Source organism: Monodon monoceros, unplaced genomic scaffold (genome assembly GCF_005190385.1).
Source record: "Monodon monoceros isolate NGI ecotype Baffin Bay Population unplaced genomic scaffold, NGI_Narwhal_1 Super_Scaffold_6, whole genome shotgun sequence".
Lineage (NCBI taxonomy): Eukaryota > Metazoa > Chordata > Mammalia > Artiodactyla > Monodontidae > Monodon > Monodon monoceros.
In genome coordinates this window covers 79,911,616-79,931,293 of record NW_021703783.1, presented here as the reverse complement: position 1 = coordinate 79,931,293, position 19,678 = coordinate 79,911,616, and the positions used below count along the sequence as shown (strand labels likewise).

Below are 19,678 nucleotides of genomic sequence, written 5' to 3'. Positions count from 1 at the left end.
CCTACTGATGAGCATTTAGGTTGTTCTTAATTTTTTTTGCACACTCGTTTTTGTGAATTTGTGGTTATTTTCTTAGAATAAATTCCTGGAATTAGAATTACATTACGTATCAAAGGATGTGCTTTATTTTCAATGTGATATATGTTACCCATTGTCCCCCAAGAAAGATGGTACTACTTTATATTTCCACCAGCGCTATGTTAATATCTAGAATGCACACTCACAGACACCAGATCCCATGAGTGAAAATAACCATATTTGATGAAAAGAGAGGAAACCTTATCTACCTCAAATCCCAACTTCAGGGTCAACGGTAGAAAAGTATCTAAAAAACGTATTATTCATTCAGCCAATATTTATGAATTTACCATGAAGACAATATATAAAGAATAAAAAGATGATGATAATAGCTCTTAACTGTGTGCCAGGAACCATCACAACCTCTTTTTTCACTTAACTCTCACAGGAATCCTATAAGGAAGGTACTATTATTGTTCTCAAGAAGAACTAGCTATTTAGATATTTACTATGCACCAGGCATTATCTATATAAGCTAACCATTATCTATATATTATCTCATTTAATGTTGCTGAATCCTCGAAAATATATCCTACAAGGTAAATGTTAATATCTCCATTTTACAAGTGAGAATATTTTTTCAGATGCTCAAAAAGATTAAGTAAATTATCCAAGATTTTACATATAGCTGCGTTGGAAGTTTACAGCCTTGTAGAGATGATATGAAATATACATAAGCAAATCAATATGTACCAAGGTATTAAATCACTACTGTCAAACATTTTCTTACCACTGGTTCTTCAGAGTTGCATGTTTTCACCGTGTTTTGAAGAACATCAATCAGTTGGCATAACAGTACTCCATTATCAAGTTCTTCCAATAACCTTTCTGCCTTAACTTCAATACCTAAAAACATATTTCAAAGCTAAGAGCCTTCTAGAAACAGTAAATTCAAACAATATGGTTAAAGTTTAATTAAATGTAATCGGATTATAGCTGAAACACTAGGCAAATATTAGATCAGACTCTGAGCATTCACTCTTAGAAGGTACAGTTAAAACAGCAGATAATATCAAATTAAGAGAAAGTCAACTGAAACAAAAATATCTGTGGTGTAGAAGCACAGGAAAAATAAATGACATCTACTTTATTTCACTGAAAAACACCAAAGTGTTTTATATTTCAAGATCCACTATTAAGGTTAAGTTTTGATTCACTGCACATTACAACTGCTTGCACAAGAAAGATTCTCTATAAGTAAGATGGTCTTTGTTGCAATTTAAAAATTAAAGATAACAATGTAACAAGCACTCAGAAAACACCAACTTTTCACCTCTAAAATCCCTTATTTGGAAGCATTATTACATAATAAACTTTTAAGAAATTATCCAAATCTTCAAACTGATATAAGAGTGAGAGTTTAGTGCGTTTTTAATTCTCTTCAAAGACCATAGATGAGCTTTATACATATATATTCCTCCTCACGAAAACCTTACAATGCTACATGAAATTCTGTTATTTAAAAGAGAGTTTTTTTCTAGGGAGAAAGTTCAGAGCACTCATGTCCCTCTAACTGAGTAAAGAAATATGATGCCATGCATTCTCCAAGCTGACATTTCCTCCTAGGTTTCATATACCTCTGCCCCTCGAAGCCTCAGAAACAGGAATCATTTTAACTACAGCATATATTCCACCCAGAATCTCATGCCTTACACAAGTTTAAGGAGAAAAAAGAAATCAATAAAATACAGACCCCCAAATTAGACCTATACACTTAAAATTTTTTTTAACATTAACAATTAAAATGTTGATTATTCACAGCTCTTACTACTGACCTCTTCCATGAAGCCTCAAACTTGCTTACTGTTCAAGCCCCGAGGGTCAGGGTGAATCAGAATATCTTCCCAACTAGAATGTAAGCTTGGTGAGAAAAAGGACATCAAATATTTCCATCACTAGAGGATCCCCAGCCTCTGGAACTATCATTCCTTGACAAAGAGTAAGATTCTCAATAAACATTTACTGAATAAGAGATTACAATTTTGAGCATCTTTGCAAGCCTTACCTAATAAACCAGATAGCCAGATTGACAGATCTTCTTGCATGGGCAACAGGGTAGCTTCGTGCCTCACAGCTATCCACTCATCATACTGACAAACATCAGCCAAACCTGGCCCATGTCTGGGGGTCAGAGGACTCCGTGGACTTAGAGGCAGGTCTTCTCCAAACCACACCTAGAGAAAACACCAACCGAATGGATGCAACCCTGTTAAAAGTCAGCATGCCTAACATTTATATTTAAATAATGAATTACAGACCATATTTAATATACAGAGCTGCAGCAGCTCACAGAAAGTTAATAAACCAGAAGCAAACTATTAGCCTAGATACTTGAGACACTTTCCGTATTCAATTCTGTGATAAATGTAAGTGAATCCCTAATTAATGAATGGGTTCTACCATCAAACTGAGGGGATGAAAGTCAACAAATAATTTTTTTCTTTCACTTCTTAGCTGCATAAGTTTGACAAGTTACTTGACCAGAGTATCAGCATCTTGGCTGTAAAATGAATTAATAATACCTGCCTTATAAGCTACATCTTTGTAGAATCTAGCATTGGGCCTAACAATATTTGTTGAATAATGGATAAATGAATGAATGCATAGTTGGCATTTTATAAACTTTAAATCATAATAACAGTGTTATCTAAAAAAAAAATTCTAAATAATGTGGTCTGTCACTTGATTTTGCATGGCCCACAAGCTAAGAATGGTTTTTACATTTTAAAATGGTAGTTATGTAAGTACCTACATAATAGCTTTGATTCTGCCTACTTACTCACTAAGCTAAAAATGTTTACTACCTGGTCAATCCCTGGTTTAGAATAAAAACTGACAGAAACATGCTATCAAACCAACACTTGCAAAATTTTGAAATACAATTAGATATACTTTTAATATAAGATTAGTTAGAGAAAAGACTGTGTCAAATCTCAACTCAGAAAGGGGTATCAGAGCCCAAGTGAAGTGATAAAGGGGTTCTCACAGGAGGGCAGCTTGAAATGGAGGGTCAGAGCTTGAGTGAGGTGACAGGGCATCCACGCATGGCAACGGCCCTGTGCAGCATCAGACCCTGAGCAGGATAAAGAGGGTGTCCGCTGGGGACAACGGAGGAACATCCCAGTGCAGGGTGTCAGAGCCCAACTGAGCTGAGAAGGGCATCAGCTCAGGGAGGGGTGGCAGCAACAAAGGGAGACGGGTTACATACACGGGGATTTATCAAATGGGAGCCAGGTTTCTCACTGCCAAAGAAAAGAGGTACAACTATGGACTGAGAAAACTAGAATGAACCCTATGGTGTTGGAATCAAGTAAGTTTTACCAGAAAGCAAAGAAGTGCTCAAAGAATGATAGGAACATGCAAAAGGACACAGAAGTCAGCTTGAAGGGACTTCTGCTGGCCAAATCAAGAAAAATTTGAGCATCAAAATAATGATCTAAGTGGATTATAACACACTGAATAAAATGGACAACTCTGAGTCCACCTAGATATAAATAAATGAATAAACTGGAATTTTGATGAGGAATGAGATTTCCATATACTTTCAAAGTACTTCCCCAGAAATACCTACTACAAAGAGAAAAAAAGTAATTTCACAGTAGAGAAACTCATCAGGCAGCAACTTAACCCAGGCAGCAACTTAACCGAGTGACACAGGTGAACATGATCAACAACAGGATCAATCAAAATCATATGCACCTGACAGGATACAACGAGACAACACAACATCCCTCTGTGATAGTCCTGCCAAGATGCATAACCTGAATCTAATCATGAGAAAACATCAGGCAAATCTAAATTGAGGGACATTCTACAAAATAATTGGTCTGTAATACTCAAAAGTGTCAAGGTCATTAAAGAAAGCAAATACTAATAAAGACTAAGGGGCACGACAACTAAACGCAACAGGTGATTCTGAACTGGACATTATTGGGACAACTGACAAATAGTTGAATGTGGCCTGAGTATTAGATAGTAGTTCTGTACCAACGCTAATATCCTGATTCTGATGATTTCATTGTGGCTGTATAGGAGGGAGTCCTTGCACGCGATAAATGCACTAAAGTACCAGAGGTAACGGGACATTAGATTTGCAACCTACTCTCAAATGGTTCAAATCTCTGCTCTACACTTAACAAACACTTTGCAAGTTTGTGATTGCTTTAAAATAAAAATTTTAAAAGTTTTTTAAAAAGAGGCATAAGTATAGGTAATACCAAGTGAACCTAGTTCTGTCTTGATTTTTCAATGTAGATAATTCCCCCCCCCGAAATATATTAAACTTACTGAGGTTTATTTGAGGCAGGTGTTACTATACCAAATCAAAAGCCATAACAACACCATTGTTAACCCAGACAAACATAGAGGGGAAGAAAAGAGCTGCTTCCAATCTCCTATGATGAGAAATAAACACATTTTTTAAAAAATCTCACAGGCAAAGGAAGACAATGAATATATACCACAAGAGGCAAGCAGGAGTAGCAAAACTTAATAAAAATACCCAAATACTAAGAGAAACATTGTTATTCGAGGGGCATTATTTCAGAAACTGAGGGTAGAGATTTGGGGAATTAACTCCTAAATACATGAGGATCCCATAAAGTTTTTGGAAAAAAACAAGATGTTATTTCCCCAAATTGTCTTAGAATTACTTCAAAGGGAGTACAGCAAAGATATAATATCTAAATCTTCCCTTCATAAGAATGTCTTGCTTCTGTAATCCCAGGACTCAGTATAAGACCTACCTCATGATAGGCAGTCAAAAATATTAGTTGAATACTTGAGGAACAGATACTAGCAAATGACTCTTTGTACCATCAAAATCAAGATGCATCTTACAATAAATGGTATTTTACAGTCAGCAGAATGTTATTTGTCCTTTAACCATTTGGCTGAGCTGACAAAAGGCAGAGAAGATGCAAATGTTTGTCAAGGAAACATGTACATTATCTAGGAAGGTGGTTTTGAAAATATCATGTATGAAAATGGAGAAGCTAAAATTAACGAAAGTCATTCTAAGTTCTTGGCACATTAGGGAGAAGAGTACTTGGATTTTCCTATTATTACAAGCAGAAAACTATAAAAACCTGGGCTAGTCAGTAGCATATTAATGTTGTTAAAAGCTAGATGTTAATAACAAAACCTGCATGTATAAAGATTGTTCTCAATCATGCTGAAAGCTGTCACACTGCAGAGATTCCTAACCATAGGCAGTCTACAGAAGAACTTGAATCAGTATATAAACAACTTACATTTAGGCAAAAATTTAGGCCTACGTACAAATGGGCCTTTTCTCAGAGAGAGAGAGTTCATAGTTTCTGTTAGATTCTGGAAAGGGTCTATGACCCAAAAGAGATTAGGAACTATCTAGTTCATTGATTTTTAGACTGTAAGTTTATTTACTAATCAGAATCAGGGACATAAAAAAGGGGCAAGGAAGACCTTCATGGATTAAATGAATAAGAAACCAGCTATCTACTGGGTGTCTCCTCTCTGCAAGGCACTTATGAAAAACGAAGCCTAATTAGCAAAGAGGTGAAAATCGAGGAAGTTCTCACATTCACCAGGGAGAGAAGCAAAAACTTCCACGAGGGATGTCAAGGGTACTCTTGGAGAAGTATCAATAGGGACAGATCTGTGGAATCTAGGTCAGAGGCGGGTTCGTGGAACTATAAGACAACACTATGGAAAAAAAATCACCAATTTAAGAAAGTATTAATGGCCATTAGGAGAGAAATGAGAAAAACATGGTCAATGTGGCAATGATAAAAAGCACTTTATAAGGAATATAGAAAATATAATCAACATGAAACTGATGACAATTCTGAGACTTGGATAAAAAGAGATGAACAGAAGTAATCAGATAAAAACTGGTTTTGAGAAATAAGGAGTTCTGAGCATACTCAATGTGGATTAGAGAAGACCCCAAAGGGGAAGAGTAAGACCTTTTGGAAGACTGCCATGGACTCCCAAGTCCCCAAAGGAAAACAGTACAAAAGAACTCTTTATTAGTAGGGTAGGAGGATATAGCTGCACAGCGTAGGAGGGAGAAAGCAGCATCCCATTCAGAATTGTTCTTAACCATTTTATAAATAAGTTATCTTCTCTAGGCTATCACACACTGCTATCTTGATAAGCCTTCTTTCTTAATTAAAAAAAAAAAAAAACTTTCACGACACAGTTATAATCTCCAGCTTTACATCCGGATAATTTCGTTGTACCAATGATACAACCAAAGTTCTGAAGTGCCTACTAGGTAACAACACATTCCAGGAGGCACTTGGCTCATGTTATCTCATTGATTCCTCACAACTACCCTGAAAAATACGCGCTGTTATCCTCACCTCAGAGGCAAGGGAGCGGGGACTCAGAGAGGTAAAATAACTTGCCAGGATCTCACAAGCAGAGTGGCAGAACAAAAATCAGACACAAAATCGGACTGACTCTAAAATTCTCACTTTCAAAGGCAAATTTTATTATCAGCGCTTACATCTTCCTAGGTAGACCTTCAAGGTGATTTTTATCTTTAAGTTAAAATTCAGTCATGTTCTGTTTATGTCAAAAGAAAGAAAACTTTTAAAGCATCTAAGAATAAATACCAACTCTGGAAATCAATCAAATGTAAGATCATTCTGGTTTGTCTTATTACCTCCATCTTGCTTCCCCTCACCAAAAAACTAACCAAAAAAAAACCACTCTAAATTTTAAGTTTTAATGACACATTATTTACAGGCATTACAGGGCACATGTACAGTTATCTAAAATTAAGAATTTATATTTGTTTTCATTGAAAGCTCTTTTAACTACAAACATATACTAAACTGTAATGAGAAGAAAATCACAAACTATTCCAATTCTTTTCCCAGGGTAGTACAAATACGATGAACCCACCAATCCTAAGATATTTTTGATTCTTACAAATATGCAGTATAAATGAAAGCTTAATATTAAAGTCTTTTCAGAACTAGAAAGTGAAAATAAAAAGTGTTATTAAATCTGATGCTTAAAAAAACAGTAAAACAAAATTTTTGTGATAATTTTAGTTTTTTTCTAACTACTGTAATCTTATTATATTAATCTCATTAACTTAAATATATATTTTCCCAAGAAAACCACTTACTTGAATTGCAGGCAGCATGGTCATCTATGCTGAAATGATATTGCTGCTATGAAAATAAAACAAAACATTAATATGCAGACAATGGTAGCTTTCCTACTCCCCCAAACCCTCAAATTACAAGGAATCTGATTTATTCTCCTATCTGACTGAAAACCTAGTACTTTTCTATTTGGAATAATTTGACCATAGGAGAAGGCAATCATACTCCTCGTTTCTTACTTCATAAAAGTACTCCTCATTTGAAAGAGGAAAACACACTTTAATATATAGTTTCTGGCACTAATATCAAAGTAATTCTTGAAGCATCTGACTAGTAAAATAAAACTAACAATAAAACTTAGCTTACCTTAAAACTGCCCCAGAATTTTCCCCTGTAAACACACTGTAAATATAATGTAAATACAAATATCACAACTGATACTGAAAGTCAAGTATCTCTCATCTGATCTTTACAAAGAGATAAGTTCACCCGAACTTTGTATAAATTCTCAAGTTTAACCATAAGCTTCTTCCACCAGATGACAAGGTAATAAAGAAAAATATCAATTTTAACTATGAAACAATACTCAATGCCTTTCCTTAATAATTTTCCATAAGTTATTTTCTCCATGAGGTGCTAAAGACCAAAAAAAAAAAGCAATTTGAACTCTAAAGGACTATTCTTGAAACATACAAGAAAAAAACCCACAACTTTAAGTTGGATTAATACAATTCTTTAATGTATTTTCAGAGGAAAGAAAGTGAAGAGTTTGAAAACACTCAGAATAACAGACTATATAAAACCTAGGATTTTAGATTGCTTATAGCAGCATAACATGCTAGTCTATTTTTTATTGTAAACCACCATTAAAATATTCTAAGAAAAAATAGAAAATGGCTTATAAGGCTATCAATTTCCAAGGAAAAGTTACTTTCTCCCCTAAGTTATACCAAACATACCTCAGATGTGTAGATGCGCCAACTACACATCCCACTTTCCTCTCAGGAACATTTCTTCCAGTACCAAAGCTGAACTGGAGCTAAACCTAACTGAAAAGTCTGATGTTACACATCACATTGTCTTTGCAAGAAGGCAAAGGACAGCAGAATGTCCTTGATGTCATTTTTCCTTCTCTCTACCCTAGCAAAAGGCCAAAGTACAATTGGGCATTACTAATGAGTTTGTTATGCTTCCCACGAGCTAACTCAGTGGGGAATACGTTTTCCTTTAGCATAAATAATCCTTTGTCCCCAACAAAGATCCACAGTAAGAAGCTTCCGAGACCATTTTTAAAAAATACAGCAAAGAAGCTGCTCCCATTAAAATAAGGAGTCCCACATAATCAGACAAGAGCTTGAACAGCTGGAACTGCCAACCCCAAACAAAAGAAGGCCTGAATTATAAGGCGTGTGCAAATCAAGAACAGTGACACAGTCACAAAGAAGCTATCACAAGAATGTTTAGTAGTTGCAGTTTTTATGGAAAATTCAACAAAATTAATTCTATGAAAGAAACGAAGAATTTGTGCACAAGCTTCAATCACTGAACTTTAGCAGAGAGTCTATTATATATATATATATATATATATATATATATTCCCCCACATCATTCTTATGAAATAGAAAGAACTACTTTAAAGATAACAAAATTAACCATTTGGATTACCTTTAAAAAGAAGTTATTTAATAAATGGTACTCAGATAAGTTATAATATGTCTTCATATGTGAAAAACTATCAGGTACACAAAGATATGCTTTTATTGGAAAACTTTTATAAACTGATGAGATTGTATCAGTGAATCATCATTAACTCCTGAGTATTTACTGTGTTCCAGATCCTAAGAGCCAGTTATTCATACTTTCTAGTCATTCACTATTCTCTTTCCAAATCATTTTTGTCTCAAGCATTGAATCCCAACAGCAGCTTCTTGTCTACCGTTAGCCCAGTCCCCAATCTGCATCACAATCCCAATTCTTGCTTCTTACTCAGTTTATTACCTGCTTTCCTCTTATCTATCTTTCCCTAAAAGCCTCAGTCTCTACATTTTTTTTTTCCACATAAACCAATTATACCGAATCAGCAACTCTTCGTTTCTGGATCTGCACCTCGATTAGCAATTTATTGGCTTTTTTTGGTTTCTGTTTTTGTCTGTCTTTTTGGAGAAGACTACTTTAATTCTGTGCCATCTTGAGGAAGTCTTTTCCCTTGGATTTGGGCAAAAAAAAAGAGCTCTCAAATGACCAAGCCCAAACTATCCGCTAACCCTGCTTTAACAAGACAAACAGCGTATGCACAGATCACAAGTGAATACTATACTTAATTTTTTAAATCTGGAGAAAATGTTAGAAGCACAGAGTGCACTTATCCACCTAAAACTTAAACAGAATTTGGGCCTAGCCCACTTAGAAACGCTTTCAGCCATGAGGTCCTCAAGATTATTTATGGTAAGGCTCTTCATACCAGTTTGACTTCAGATCAGGATGGGAAAAAAATGCCAGCCCGTGGAGCTGCTCCTTTGTTCCACAGCTGTAGGCTCTGAAACTGAGTATATTTTAATTCCTCACTCACATTATAAAATGTGGTGGGGAGAGCACAAGGTGGTATGTCTCAGTCCTGGTACAAATTGGGGGCCGACTTGGAAAAGAATGGCAAAAAAGCGAAGAAATAAAGTAAGTTTCCTCAGAAAAATAGTAACATTAACTGCCACTGCAACACATATACATTCGGCACCCAGCCGACAGATGACTGCCAAGACACATAAGCTGCAGGGATGCGGTAAATGCCCAAGTTGGCGCAGTGGTTACTGCTGAGGAGGGGACGGAGATGAGATTAGGATGGAATGCACAGAGGCCTTTCAACTGTACCAGTAAGATTTCAGTTCAAGATAAGCAGTGAGAACACAGGTATTATTATACTGGTCTGTACGCCCTTCTGTGTGTCAAAAAAACGTTTCATCATTTTTAATGTTTCATTTAGAAAAATAGTTAAAGAAGATATACTGATTTGTTCAGGGGAATAAAAAACAACTTTCTCAGCTTTAAAATTCTGAGTTAAATATTTCCTAAGTGCCTAGAAGAAAAAATAGAAATGCTGTATCCATACCAAACATATTTCATATTTTTTAATGTATACTAAAATAAATCACCATAAAGGCACCACTGGGGTAGTAGAAAGTAGCAGACCCATCTGCTAAATGGGATACCACCACCTCTCTTGTATGCTTGTTGTAAAGATTAAATAAGGTGATACAAATAAAGTACCTGATACATAGCTAGCACTTAACAAATGAGTTGTTACGATGATACTATGATAGGACATAATTATAGTTCATTTAACATAATTCATCAAATTAAAAAGAGGTAAGAAAAAGCTAATACTGAGAAATCATTAAGTGTAATTTGGAAAGCTTCTTTTACTAAGATAAAAATAAATACGGTTGTAAGTGAACATAAAAACTTTAAAATACCAACATCCATACTCAAATATGAATGTGTAACATAGAAGTCTCTTGCTAGAATAAGGCTTAAGGATTGTGTCACACATAGGCCCTTTGCTCCATTCAGGCTGTCTCCTCACCGTCCACTCTATTGGTTTCACTCATTTCTGTGGCTCTATCACTGTTCAAGCTATATGTTTGTCCAAGCAGTGTCCACTCCTTCATTTATTAAGCAATCATTTATTCACACCCTTTATTTAACTGGGCACCACAGGCAACAGACGCAGTGATGAACATAACAGATGTGATGCTCTCATGGAGCTACTACATTCACTTGTGTATGTAGTGAATACACAAGGTTAAATCATGGTAATTGTTTTGAAAGAAAAAACAGAGAGACAGCAGGGGCCTACTTTAAGACTTTGATTGAGTGATTTAGAAATGGTTTTGCTGGAGGAAAAACATGAACTTGAAGAATGGTGGCAATTAGCCAGGGAGAGAGACAGGGAAGAGTTCTATGCACAGAGAATAATTTTTGCAAAGACTCTGTACAGAAGGGGAGAGAGTTTGGCGCATTCCGAGAACTGAAAGAAGCCAGTATGGCTGAAGCGTGGAGCACGTGCGGCTTAGGATAGGGTTGGAAAGTCAGGCAGTAGCCCCACCACGTGACGCCATACTGAGGAAAGTAGATTTTATTCTAATTGCAGTGGGAACCCATGGAAGAGTTTTAACCAAGGGAGAGACATAATGTATTTCATAGTTTAACAGAGCTCCCTGAGGGGGAGAGAGAAACATGGGAGTGAAATACTGATGGGTTTAACAGAGAAAGGGGGAAGAAAACAGAAGGAGAGGTGGGTAGAGATGTGGGGAAAAGAATTAGCGGAAACACTGAGAGAAGGAGAAGCATAGAGGGGTAGAAACAGTGACAGCAAAGGAAACTGAGCACACAGGAAGTGAGATGGAGAGCAGCCTGGAAGGGGAAGAGGAGGGGATCCACTGCAGCAGTTCAGTGACCAGTGATGGTGCCTGGGCAGGGATGCTGACAAAGTATCCACCGGAGAAAAGTGGATGGGTTTGACATCTATTTTGGAGTTAGAATCAAGACTTGATAATGGTTAGAGATGGAGGGTGAAGGCGAGGGAGGTAAGGGCAGAGTGAAGCGTCAGGAACAACTCTTGGGTTTCTGGCTTAAGCAGTTGAGTAAATGGATAGTTGCAGCGTTTACTGCGATGAAGATGATGGGAGTCTGAACAGACTGAAGCGGGGAACAAAGCAGAGACAGGGCAAAAGTGCTATGTTTTGGTCATGTCTAATTTGAGAAGGCTTCAAAGACATTCAAGCGGAAATGTCAGGTTGGCAGTTGGAAATACTAATCTAGAGCTAAGAAGAAAGTTCAGGAGGAGATAGAAATTGCCAGCAATCCTTGGGGGATAAAACCACTGGAAAGAATGAGATCATCCGAGAAAGAAATGGAGAAAGCAGTGACAAGATCTAGGAACAAGTCCTGGAAAAAACCAACATTTAGACACGAGAGAAAGAGTCAGCAAAGTCCTTACCTCGACTAATCCAGGTTTACAACTCTTCTGATTTACCTCCTCCCAGAAGCCCTTCCTGATGGGCCTGAATTAATTCTGCCTATATCTGTAGCTCTTGAATTCACATAGCATTTCTCCCAACTACCTGTCCTTACAGTGCTTTATGCTGTTTTTTCGTTGTTTCTGTACATTGCTTGACCAAGTATATTTTAAGTTCCTGGATTGCTGTCGGAAGTAGTGTTGAGAGAAGTATTCAAGCTGAAAGTTTAGGAAACACTTCTGGTGGGAGATATGTGAACATCTCTAGGAAAAACCAGGTAGGTGAAATGTGACAGCAAAGCTTGGAAATAGCCATACAGCAGGCACATGTCTGACAGGAGACTTTTTTTGGGTATTATTTTTCACTTTTATTTATTATGTGACCCAATAAATAATTTTGCCTCTCACCAAACATGTCCAAGGTGAAATATGTGAAGTGGTTACTAGTCAAGGTACCAGCAGGTTAAGTGAGCTGCCTGATACACCAGAGGAATCACTATGAAAAAAATGACTAAAACTGGTGTATTTGGCAGAGGGTCCAAATGAACGGGACAGAACAGCTGTGCCAGTGCACAAGGACTCCGGGAGCAATGTGCTACTCAGGAATTCATAGGGCTGCCCTACTGGACAGGTACATTTTTATTATGGCTTTTAAATAAATTCCATTGTGGTAGACCACATAATGGTCCCCAAAGATGTCTATGTACTAAACCCCAAAACCTGTGAATATGCTGCCTTCGTGGGCAAAATGGATCTTGGCGATTGAGTAAATTAAGGGCCTAAGGAGATGGGAGATTATCCTGGTGAGCCCAATGTAATCACCAGAGTCCTTATAAGAGGGATGCAGAAAGGTCACAGCCAGAGAAGGGGATGTGCCAAGAGAAGCAGAGAGAGAGAAAGAGATGTCATGACACAAGAGGCAGAGAAAGAGAGAGGCTGGAGCTGTTACGCTGCTGGCTTGGAGAGGAAGCAGCCAGGAAACGCAGGTGCCTGCTAGAGGCTGGAAAAGGGGAAGAAAAGAGCTACCCCCCTACCCCCAACCCTTAAAATGGATGCAGCCCTACTAACGTCTTTTTCTTTTTTTTAGCTCATTTCAGAATTTTGACCTCCCAACTGTAAAATACATTTATGTTGTTATAAACGACCAAGTTTGTGGTTATTTGTTCTAGCAGTAATAGGAAACTAATACACATCTTAAGCGAAGAAAGGAAGATATTCCCAAAGGGTCAAGACATTTGACCTAGAGAAAGCGATACGTATCCAAACATGGTTAGAAGACGTAGCAAGGCCAATGCATTGAAGCAACGAGTAAAGGGCACCAGCTGTATATAGTACACTTAAAAAAAAAAAAAAAGATGCAAAATTTACAGGTAAAAGCCATTGTGATTGCTGTGTGTGTGCTATCGTCATCAACAATGGCCCTGCCTTTGTACATCTGAGATCATTCATTCACTCATTCATTTAAATATTTACAAAGGCTCCTAGTGTTTACTGTCTCAGGGAACAGCACCCACACTCACCAAGTTCCAGGTCATGCGGACTCCTTCCTCTCTCACAGCTCCGCCCCAGGCTCCAACCCTACCTCAGCCAGAACAATCAGTGGCCATATCTCGTTGTTTCTACCTTTACATTTTCTCTTCAATACCCAAGGCCACTCCTTTAGTTCAAGCCACCACCATCCTTTTCCAGGTTTACTGAAACAGCCTCCAACCAGTCGCCCTCTCTCTACCCTTTCATGCCTCCAACTTGTTCATGTACTGCAGCCAGGGTGAGCCTTCACAAACTCCCATCTAAGGATGTTACTACTTCCCTGCTTAAAACCCTTAATGGGGGCTTCCCTGGTGGCGCAGTGGTTAAGAATCCGCCTGCCAATGCAGGGAACACAGGTTCAAGCCCTGGGCCGGGAAGATCCCACATGCCACGGAGCAACTAAGCCCGTGTGCCACAGCTGCTGAGCCTGCACTCTAGAGCCTGTGAGCCACAACTACTGAAGCCCGCATGCCTAGAGCCCGTGCTCCACAACAAGAGAAACCATCGCAATGAGAAGCCCATGCACCCCAAAGAAGAGTAGCCCCGCTCATCGCAACTAGAGAAAGCCTGCGTACAGCAACGAAGACCCAACGCAGCCAGAAATAATAAACAAATAAAAACCCTTAATGGCTCTCCACTGCCTTCAGGATAAAGCCTAAAGTCCTTAAGGAAGCCATCAAAGCCTTACAGGATCCCCCCGGCCACCTCTGACCCTTACACTCCAGCCATGTTGAACTTCTTTTGGCCCGTGGAGCACGCTGCTCTCTCATCTCTGTGATCCATCTACATGGAACGCTCCCCTTCCTCCCCTCTTTCAGACTCACTCCTACCTACCCTTCAGATTCAACTGCTCTAAAAAGCCTCTGTGAACCTCCTCCCCTGTTTAGGTTGTATAGCAATATAGGCTTCTATTTTGCTGTACTCTATACTTAAAAAAAAAATAAGATTCGTAAGGGGGTAACCTTCTCCATCTCTTCCACTTGTATGTAGAACTCAGTGCTAAATTTAGCCCTGGAATTACTCCTAAACAATAAGTGTTGTATTTATTACTAAAGGAAATATGAAACAATAATGAAATAAGTCTGTGGTATATTCCTTTAAGGTAAAGGTAGCTTCCAAAGCAGATGAAGATTTTTAAGAGGAAGAAATAAGATTCTTACTACGTAATAAAACATCACATGTTATCTGCAAAATATAAAGCCCCTTCATTTGTTGGGAGTCTTTACTCTTTTATTTGAAAATTTCCTTTTGCAATGTTTGGCAGAGATCCAACCTGAATAATTTAATTTTGTATTACACAGAATTATTAGTTTGTCATAAAATTTTGTGGGATACAAAAATTTTTTTAAAACTTAAAATCCATTTGCCTTTATATATGATAGACTAAAAGACTCTGGAAAACATACGTATACGGTAACAAAGAAATGTAAAAACAACATTAAAAAAAGAATAAGAGCTGTATGTACTGATATGAAAAGATGTCTATTATATGTCATGCAACCAAAAGCAATCTGCAGTACAGTATTTAAGTATGTTACTGGGATCACAGTGTTTTCTAAACTGTGTGTGTGTGTGTGTGAAAAAGAAAAACTCTTGAACAAAGTTAAATAATTTTTTTCAACAGCCAATTTTTTTTTTTTTTTTTTTTTTGGGGGTTCGGGGGCCTCTCACTTTTTTGGCCTCTCCTGTTGCGGAGCACAGGTTCCGGACGCGCAGGCTCAGCGGCCATGGCTCACGGGCCCAGCCGCTCCGCTGCATGTGGGATCTTCCCGGACCGGGGCACGAACCCGCGTCCCTTGCATCGGCAGGCGGACTCTCAACCACTGCGCCACCAGGGAAGCCCCAAGAGCCAATTTTATTTTGGGGATCAAAAATATTAACAAGTCATCCATCAAGGGAAAACAAAAGTCATAATGTTTAAAATTCCATATAAAGTGAGTTCTTCACCATAGCTTATACTTTCTTACAAAAAAGTTTATGTTTTGTGAGAGTAGGCAGAAGTCTCTATCAGCACTTCAGCAATATCTAACATATGACTGATGGTTTTAATACTGTAAATCCCCATGACACTTTCAGCAGCAAAAACAAAACTGCATTTAATGTCTCTGCTACATTTCATACATTCTAGGTCTTTGTACATTAGTAATTCACTTATGAAATACATGGCAACATTCTGTTAAAACCACCTACTCTGTAACAACATAATAACATGATAAAACTTTATGAGTTTTTAGAAGGAGAAACACTAAAGAGATACAATTATAATTATTGCCTGCATCTTATAAACATTACTTCTTAGGCATTTCTCTATGGCAGTTACATTTCAACTAAAATAGGGAAATTCAAAATGAGAAAACAGACTGACAGACTCAAGTTTCCTAGTCTCTCAAATTCTATGTACACTGTATGGTTCATTAAGGATGTAAAGGTATATCTGATATCAAAGTATAGGAAGCAACAAATAATAGGAAGAAAGTAAAACACACATATATAGATATACATACACAGCCATGTTACTGTAAGAAAGCAAAACATAACAATACACATTAATCTTAATCCCTTACTTTCCTCATCAACAGCCAGATTGAAAAAACTTATTGAAATAACTGAACTTTCATTCTTATCTCCAAACTTAAATTGAGATTGACAGGAAAGAAAAAGAAAGTGCTGCTTAGTAAAAAGTACAGTAAATGAGCAAAAACTAAATGGGAAAATATAAATTAGGAAACATTACTTCTGAACTGACCAATCATCCAAACATCACTGGACTCATTTAGTTTTTTAGTATATTAGCAGGTATACTGTTGACATTATTCCCTTATCACACACTTTGATTTACCATCACAAGTTACTTCTCACTACTTTTTAATGAAGTATTCAAAATAAACTGATACCCACAGCAGAAATGAACCTGGGCCATACAAACAACTCTGCAGAGAAGTTGCTTATAGCTGGGAATATAAATGCAAGAGTAGTGTGATTTAAAAAAAAAAAAAGAGACTGGACACTGGAGACAGTCTAGACTGAATTCTGGGTGGACCTTAGTAGCTTAATTCCTTTCTCTGAGCTTCAGTTTAATCTATGACATGGAGAAAACACCAAGGAGACTGCAGGATTATTAAGAGGTTTAACAATAATATAAGTAAAGCACCTAGAACAGTACCTGACACATTCTAGGTAATAATGCGTGATAAGCAGTAGTGAGTGTTTAGTATGTGCCAGAAATAATTTTAAGTGCTTTACATGGACTAACTTAATCAACGAATGACAGCTACCATGACCTCTGGCACTGCCTTCACCTTCTGCTCCTCTCTGCCTGCCCTTTGGGGATAGCTTGAAACTTTTAATCCAAATTAAACAGCATAGAAATAATGCAAGCTATGTGTCAGGCACTGTACTATGGATTATTTCACTTGATCTTCACAATGACCTTCACATCAATAAGGTAGGAACTATTTATTATTAACCTTCGTTTGCACAGTATGAAACTTAGGCTTAGAAAGATTAAGTAACTTGCCTAAGGTCACACACATAGTAAAGTGTGATTTCAGAGCCCCCATGTTTAGAAACTCTGCTACATTAAAAGAAATATTACTTATAATTCATTAATATAAAAATAGCAGAGACACCCACTATTCAAAATCTGTGGGTTTTTAATGAGTTTTTTAAAGAGATGAGTCAGACAGGCAACATGTATCGGGATTCTACACCAGACGACTACCACCAGTTTCCACTTTTTCATTCAAATCTATTCCAATCTCCTCCCAAAGGGAATCTGAGGTGGTGAGAATTCCAATTCCTAATTATTTAAGTCCCAAGTGAGGTAATCAGACAGCAGTTCACAAACTGCTTATCTTCTGAGAGAGTAGGTATGAGCACTCTCCACACAAACGAAGCAAAACCCAAACTCTGACCTAGACAGGGCCTGCAAAAAAAAAAAAATCTCTTCACTTAATAACGACTCAACTTCACCAGACGTACCACAAAGCACTCTAAATCCATAAGACTCAATCCCGTGGTTCGAAAAGTTAGGAACCAGGAGTGACTGCATGGTCAAGCACTCCCTCCAAAACTTTCCTCCGACTTCCAAGGCAATCTACAAACCTCCCCGTAATGCAGCCTTTCAAACCGAGACGTGTGGGTGGGGAAAGCATAGAACAGAGCCTCCAGTTATTCGGCGACATGGGCCTTGCAACGACTGGAGGGAACAAATACGGAAGAAACTGTAAACTCTGCCAGAGTGCAAAATGACTATGTGTCATTCTCCTTCCAACGTCAGTGACTTCATCACTTCTTGCTGAGGGAGGCACTAAGGAATCAAGTGACCCTATATGTGCTAGGTGCTTGGAAATGAAGGTGCCCCTGGAGAGCCTAAACTAGCTTCAGGCTCTCATCCCTCCTTGGAGTCTAAAGCAGAGCGGCAGCGGGTCGCTACCTCTCCCCTAACCTAGCACACCCACACCTGCCGTCCCCGCCCCAGCACACCTGTGGCCCCTCGCACAGCACCCGGGTGGGCATGGGAAGGCAGGCATAACTTCACCTTGACGGCCCCGGGGACCAATCAGAGCACAAGACTCCCGCAGCGGGCCAATCGCACAGCATCTTGGATCCCGCAACTCGGGGCCCCAACCGAACCACCGCTTCCCCTCCGCGGAGCGCTGGGGGCTCTTCGAGCGCAAGCTGAGGCGCGGCAGCCCCGAGAAGGCAAGTAAGAGTTCGCGAGGAAAGAGAAGGCAAACAGGGAAGTACTCACCCGCCCAGGCGCAGGAGGGTCACTGCTCCCTGTGGGGCGACATTTCGCTCAATCTGTGCCTGGCCGGCACGCCCCTGCCCAACCGCCGCCGCAGCCGCCGCCTCTGCCTCGAGCTTCGCAGTGGTTCGCCGCCGCCTGTTTTGAAGGAACCAATCAGAAGGCGGAGAGGGGGCTTGGCTGGAGGCCCCGCCCCCAAGCCGCCGAGAAGCAGGAGACCCGCGGGCCTCTGAGTCGAGGGGCGCCTCGTCTTCCTCAGCCTGGCGTCTCACAACTCTGGGGGGCTAAGCTCCTCTTCTCACAGAAAATGGCTTGGTCACAGAGTACCTCCTCTCATCTGGCCCCTCAGCGACAGCAACAAACCCTTTTTGTCCCGATTAGCAGGCGAGGTGAATCAACTTCTCCTCCAAGCATCCCGGAATAGTGCGCGGTAGAGTTGCTCTGAGTTTTATCCTGTTCTGTTAAGAGCCCCTCCCAATTCTAAATCCACCCGCGATCTGGCTGTACTGAGGGCGCTACGGTTTCCGGATACAAACTGTCACCCTGCAGGAATGGGAGTCCTGTGAGGAGTGTGGGGAGAGGGATGGAGAGAAATCCGGTAGCTGCAGGCCACAACTGAAAGCGGAAAGAGGATGTTGGCGTCTGGGGGAGGAGAAGGAGTAACCTCAACGCAATTAGAGCTGCGTACTAGCTCCCAGAGTTGAAGTATGGAGACTGGTCTTGTATGTAACAAGAGGTAGGTCTGTGATCACTAATTGTGGCTTATTACGGGGGCAAAATCGGTGCCGAAAGCCTGAAAGGCCAGGCCTTTCCCCTCTTCTTAGTTAAATTTTGTCACATCATGTTGCCTTTCTGGGCCTCAGTTTCCCATCTGTAAAGAGTGGAATTGCCTGGAATGATGTTCCTCAGCATTTACTCCTTCATTCACCTATCAAAAACAATGAGGAGGTACCGTTGCTCGCTGAGGAGACAAAAGTGAAAACGACAGCCCCTGCCTTCAAGTGCCCAGCAGCGTGGTGAAGACTCAGTGGAAATCAGTGGAAGTCTGCGAAAAGAGGGAACACCTAACAGTCTTGGAGGGTGATGGTCAGAGGTTTGAAAGGACTTGAATTTTGAAGGACGAATAAAAATCTGCCAAGAGAGACGATAATTTGGAGTAAGGAGTGCTTTCTAGGCAGAAAAACAAGCTTCCAGGGATGTGAGAGCAGT

The 19,678-nt window shown here is 39.2% G+C and overlaps 1 protein-coding gene across 3 annotated transcripts in view; it reads right to left on the bottom strand.

Moving 5' to 3' along the window:
- The window catches only part of GAS2L3 (growth arrest specific 2 like 3), a 40,607-nt gene extending 22,096 nt beyond the window's left edge, over nt 1-18,511 (bottom strand). For 2 of the 3 annotated variants that reach the window (XM_029204223.1, XM_029204220.1), the window contains exons 1-4: nt 18,473-18,511; nt 7,199-7,244; nt 2,084-2,252; nt 809-924 (exon numbers count right to left, since the gene is read on the bottom strand). In XM_029204223.1, coding sequence (XP_029060056.1) covers nt 809-924; nt 2,084-2,252; nt 7,199-7,222 — 309 coding nt within the window. In that variant the 5' untranslated portion in view covers nt 7,223-7,244; nt 18,473-18,511. Of the gene's footprint in view, nt 1-808; nt 925-1,853; nt 1,906-2,083; nt 2,253-7,198; nt 7,245-18,472 lie in introns of those variants that run through there. The other variant, XM_029204222.1, reaches the window with a different exon arrangement.
- Nucleotides 18,512-19,678: the final 1,167 nt, after the last annotated feature.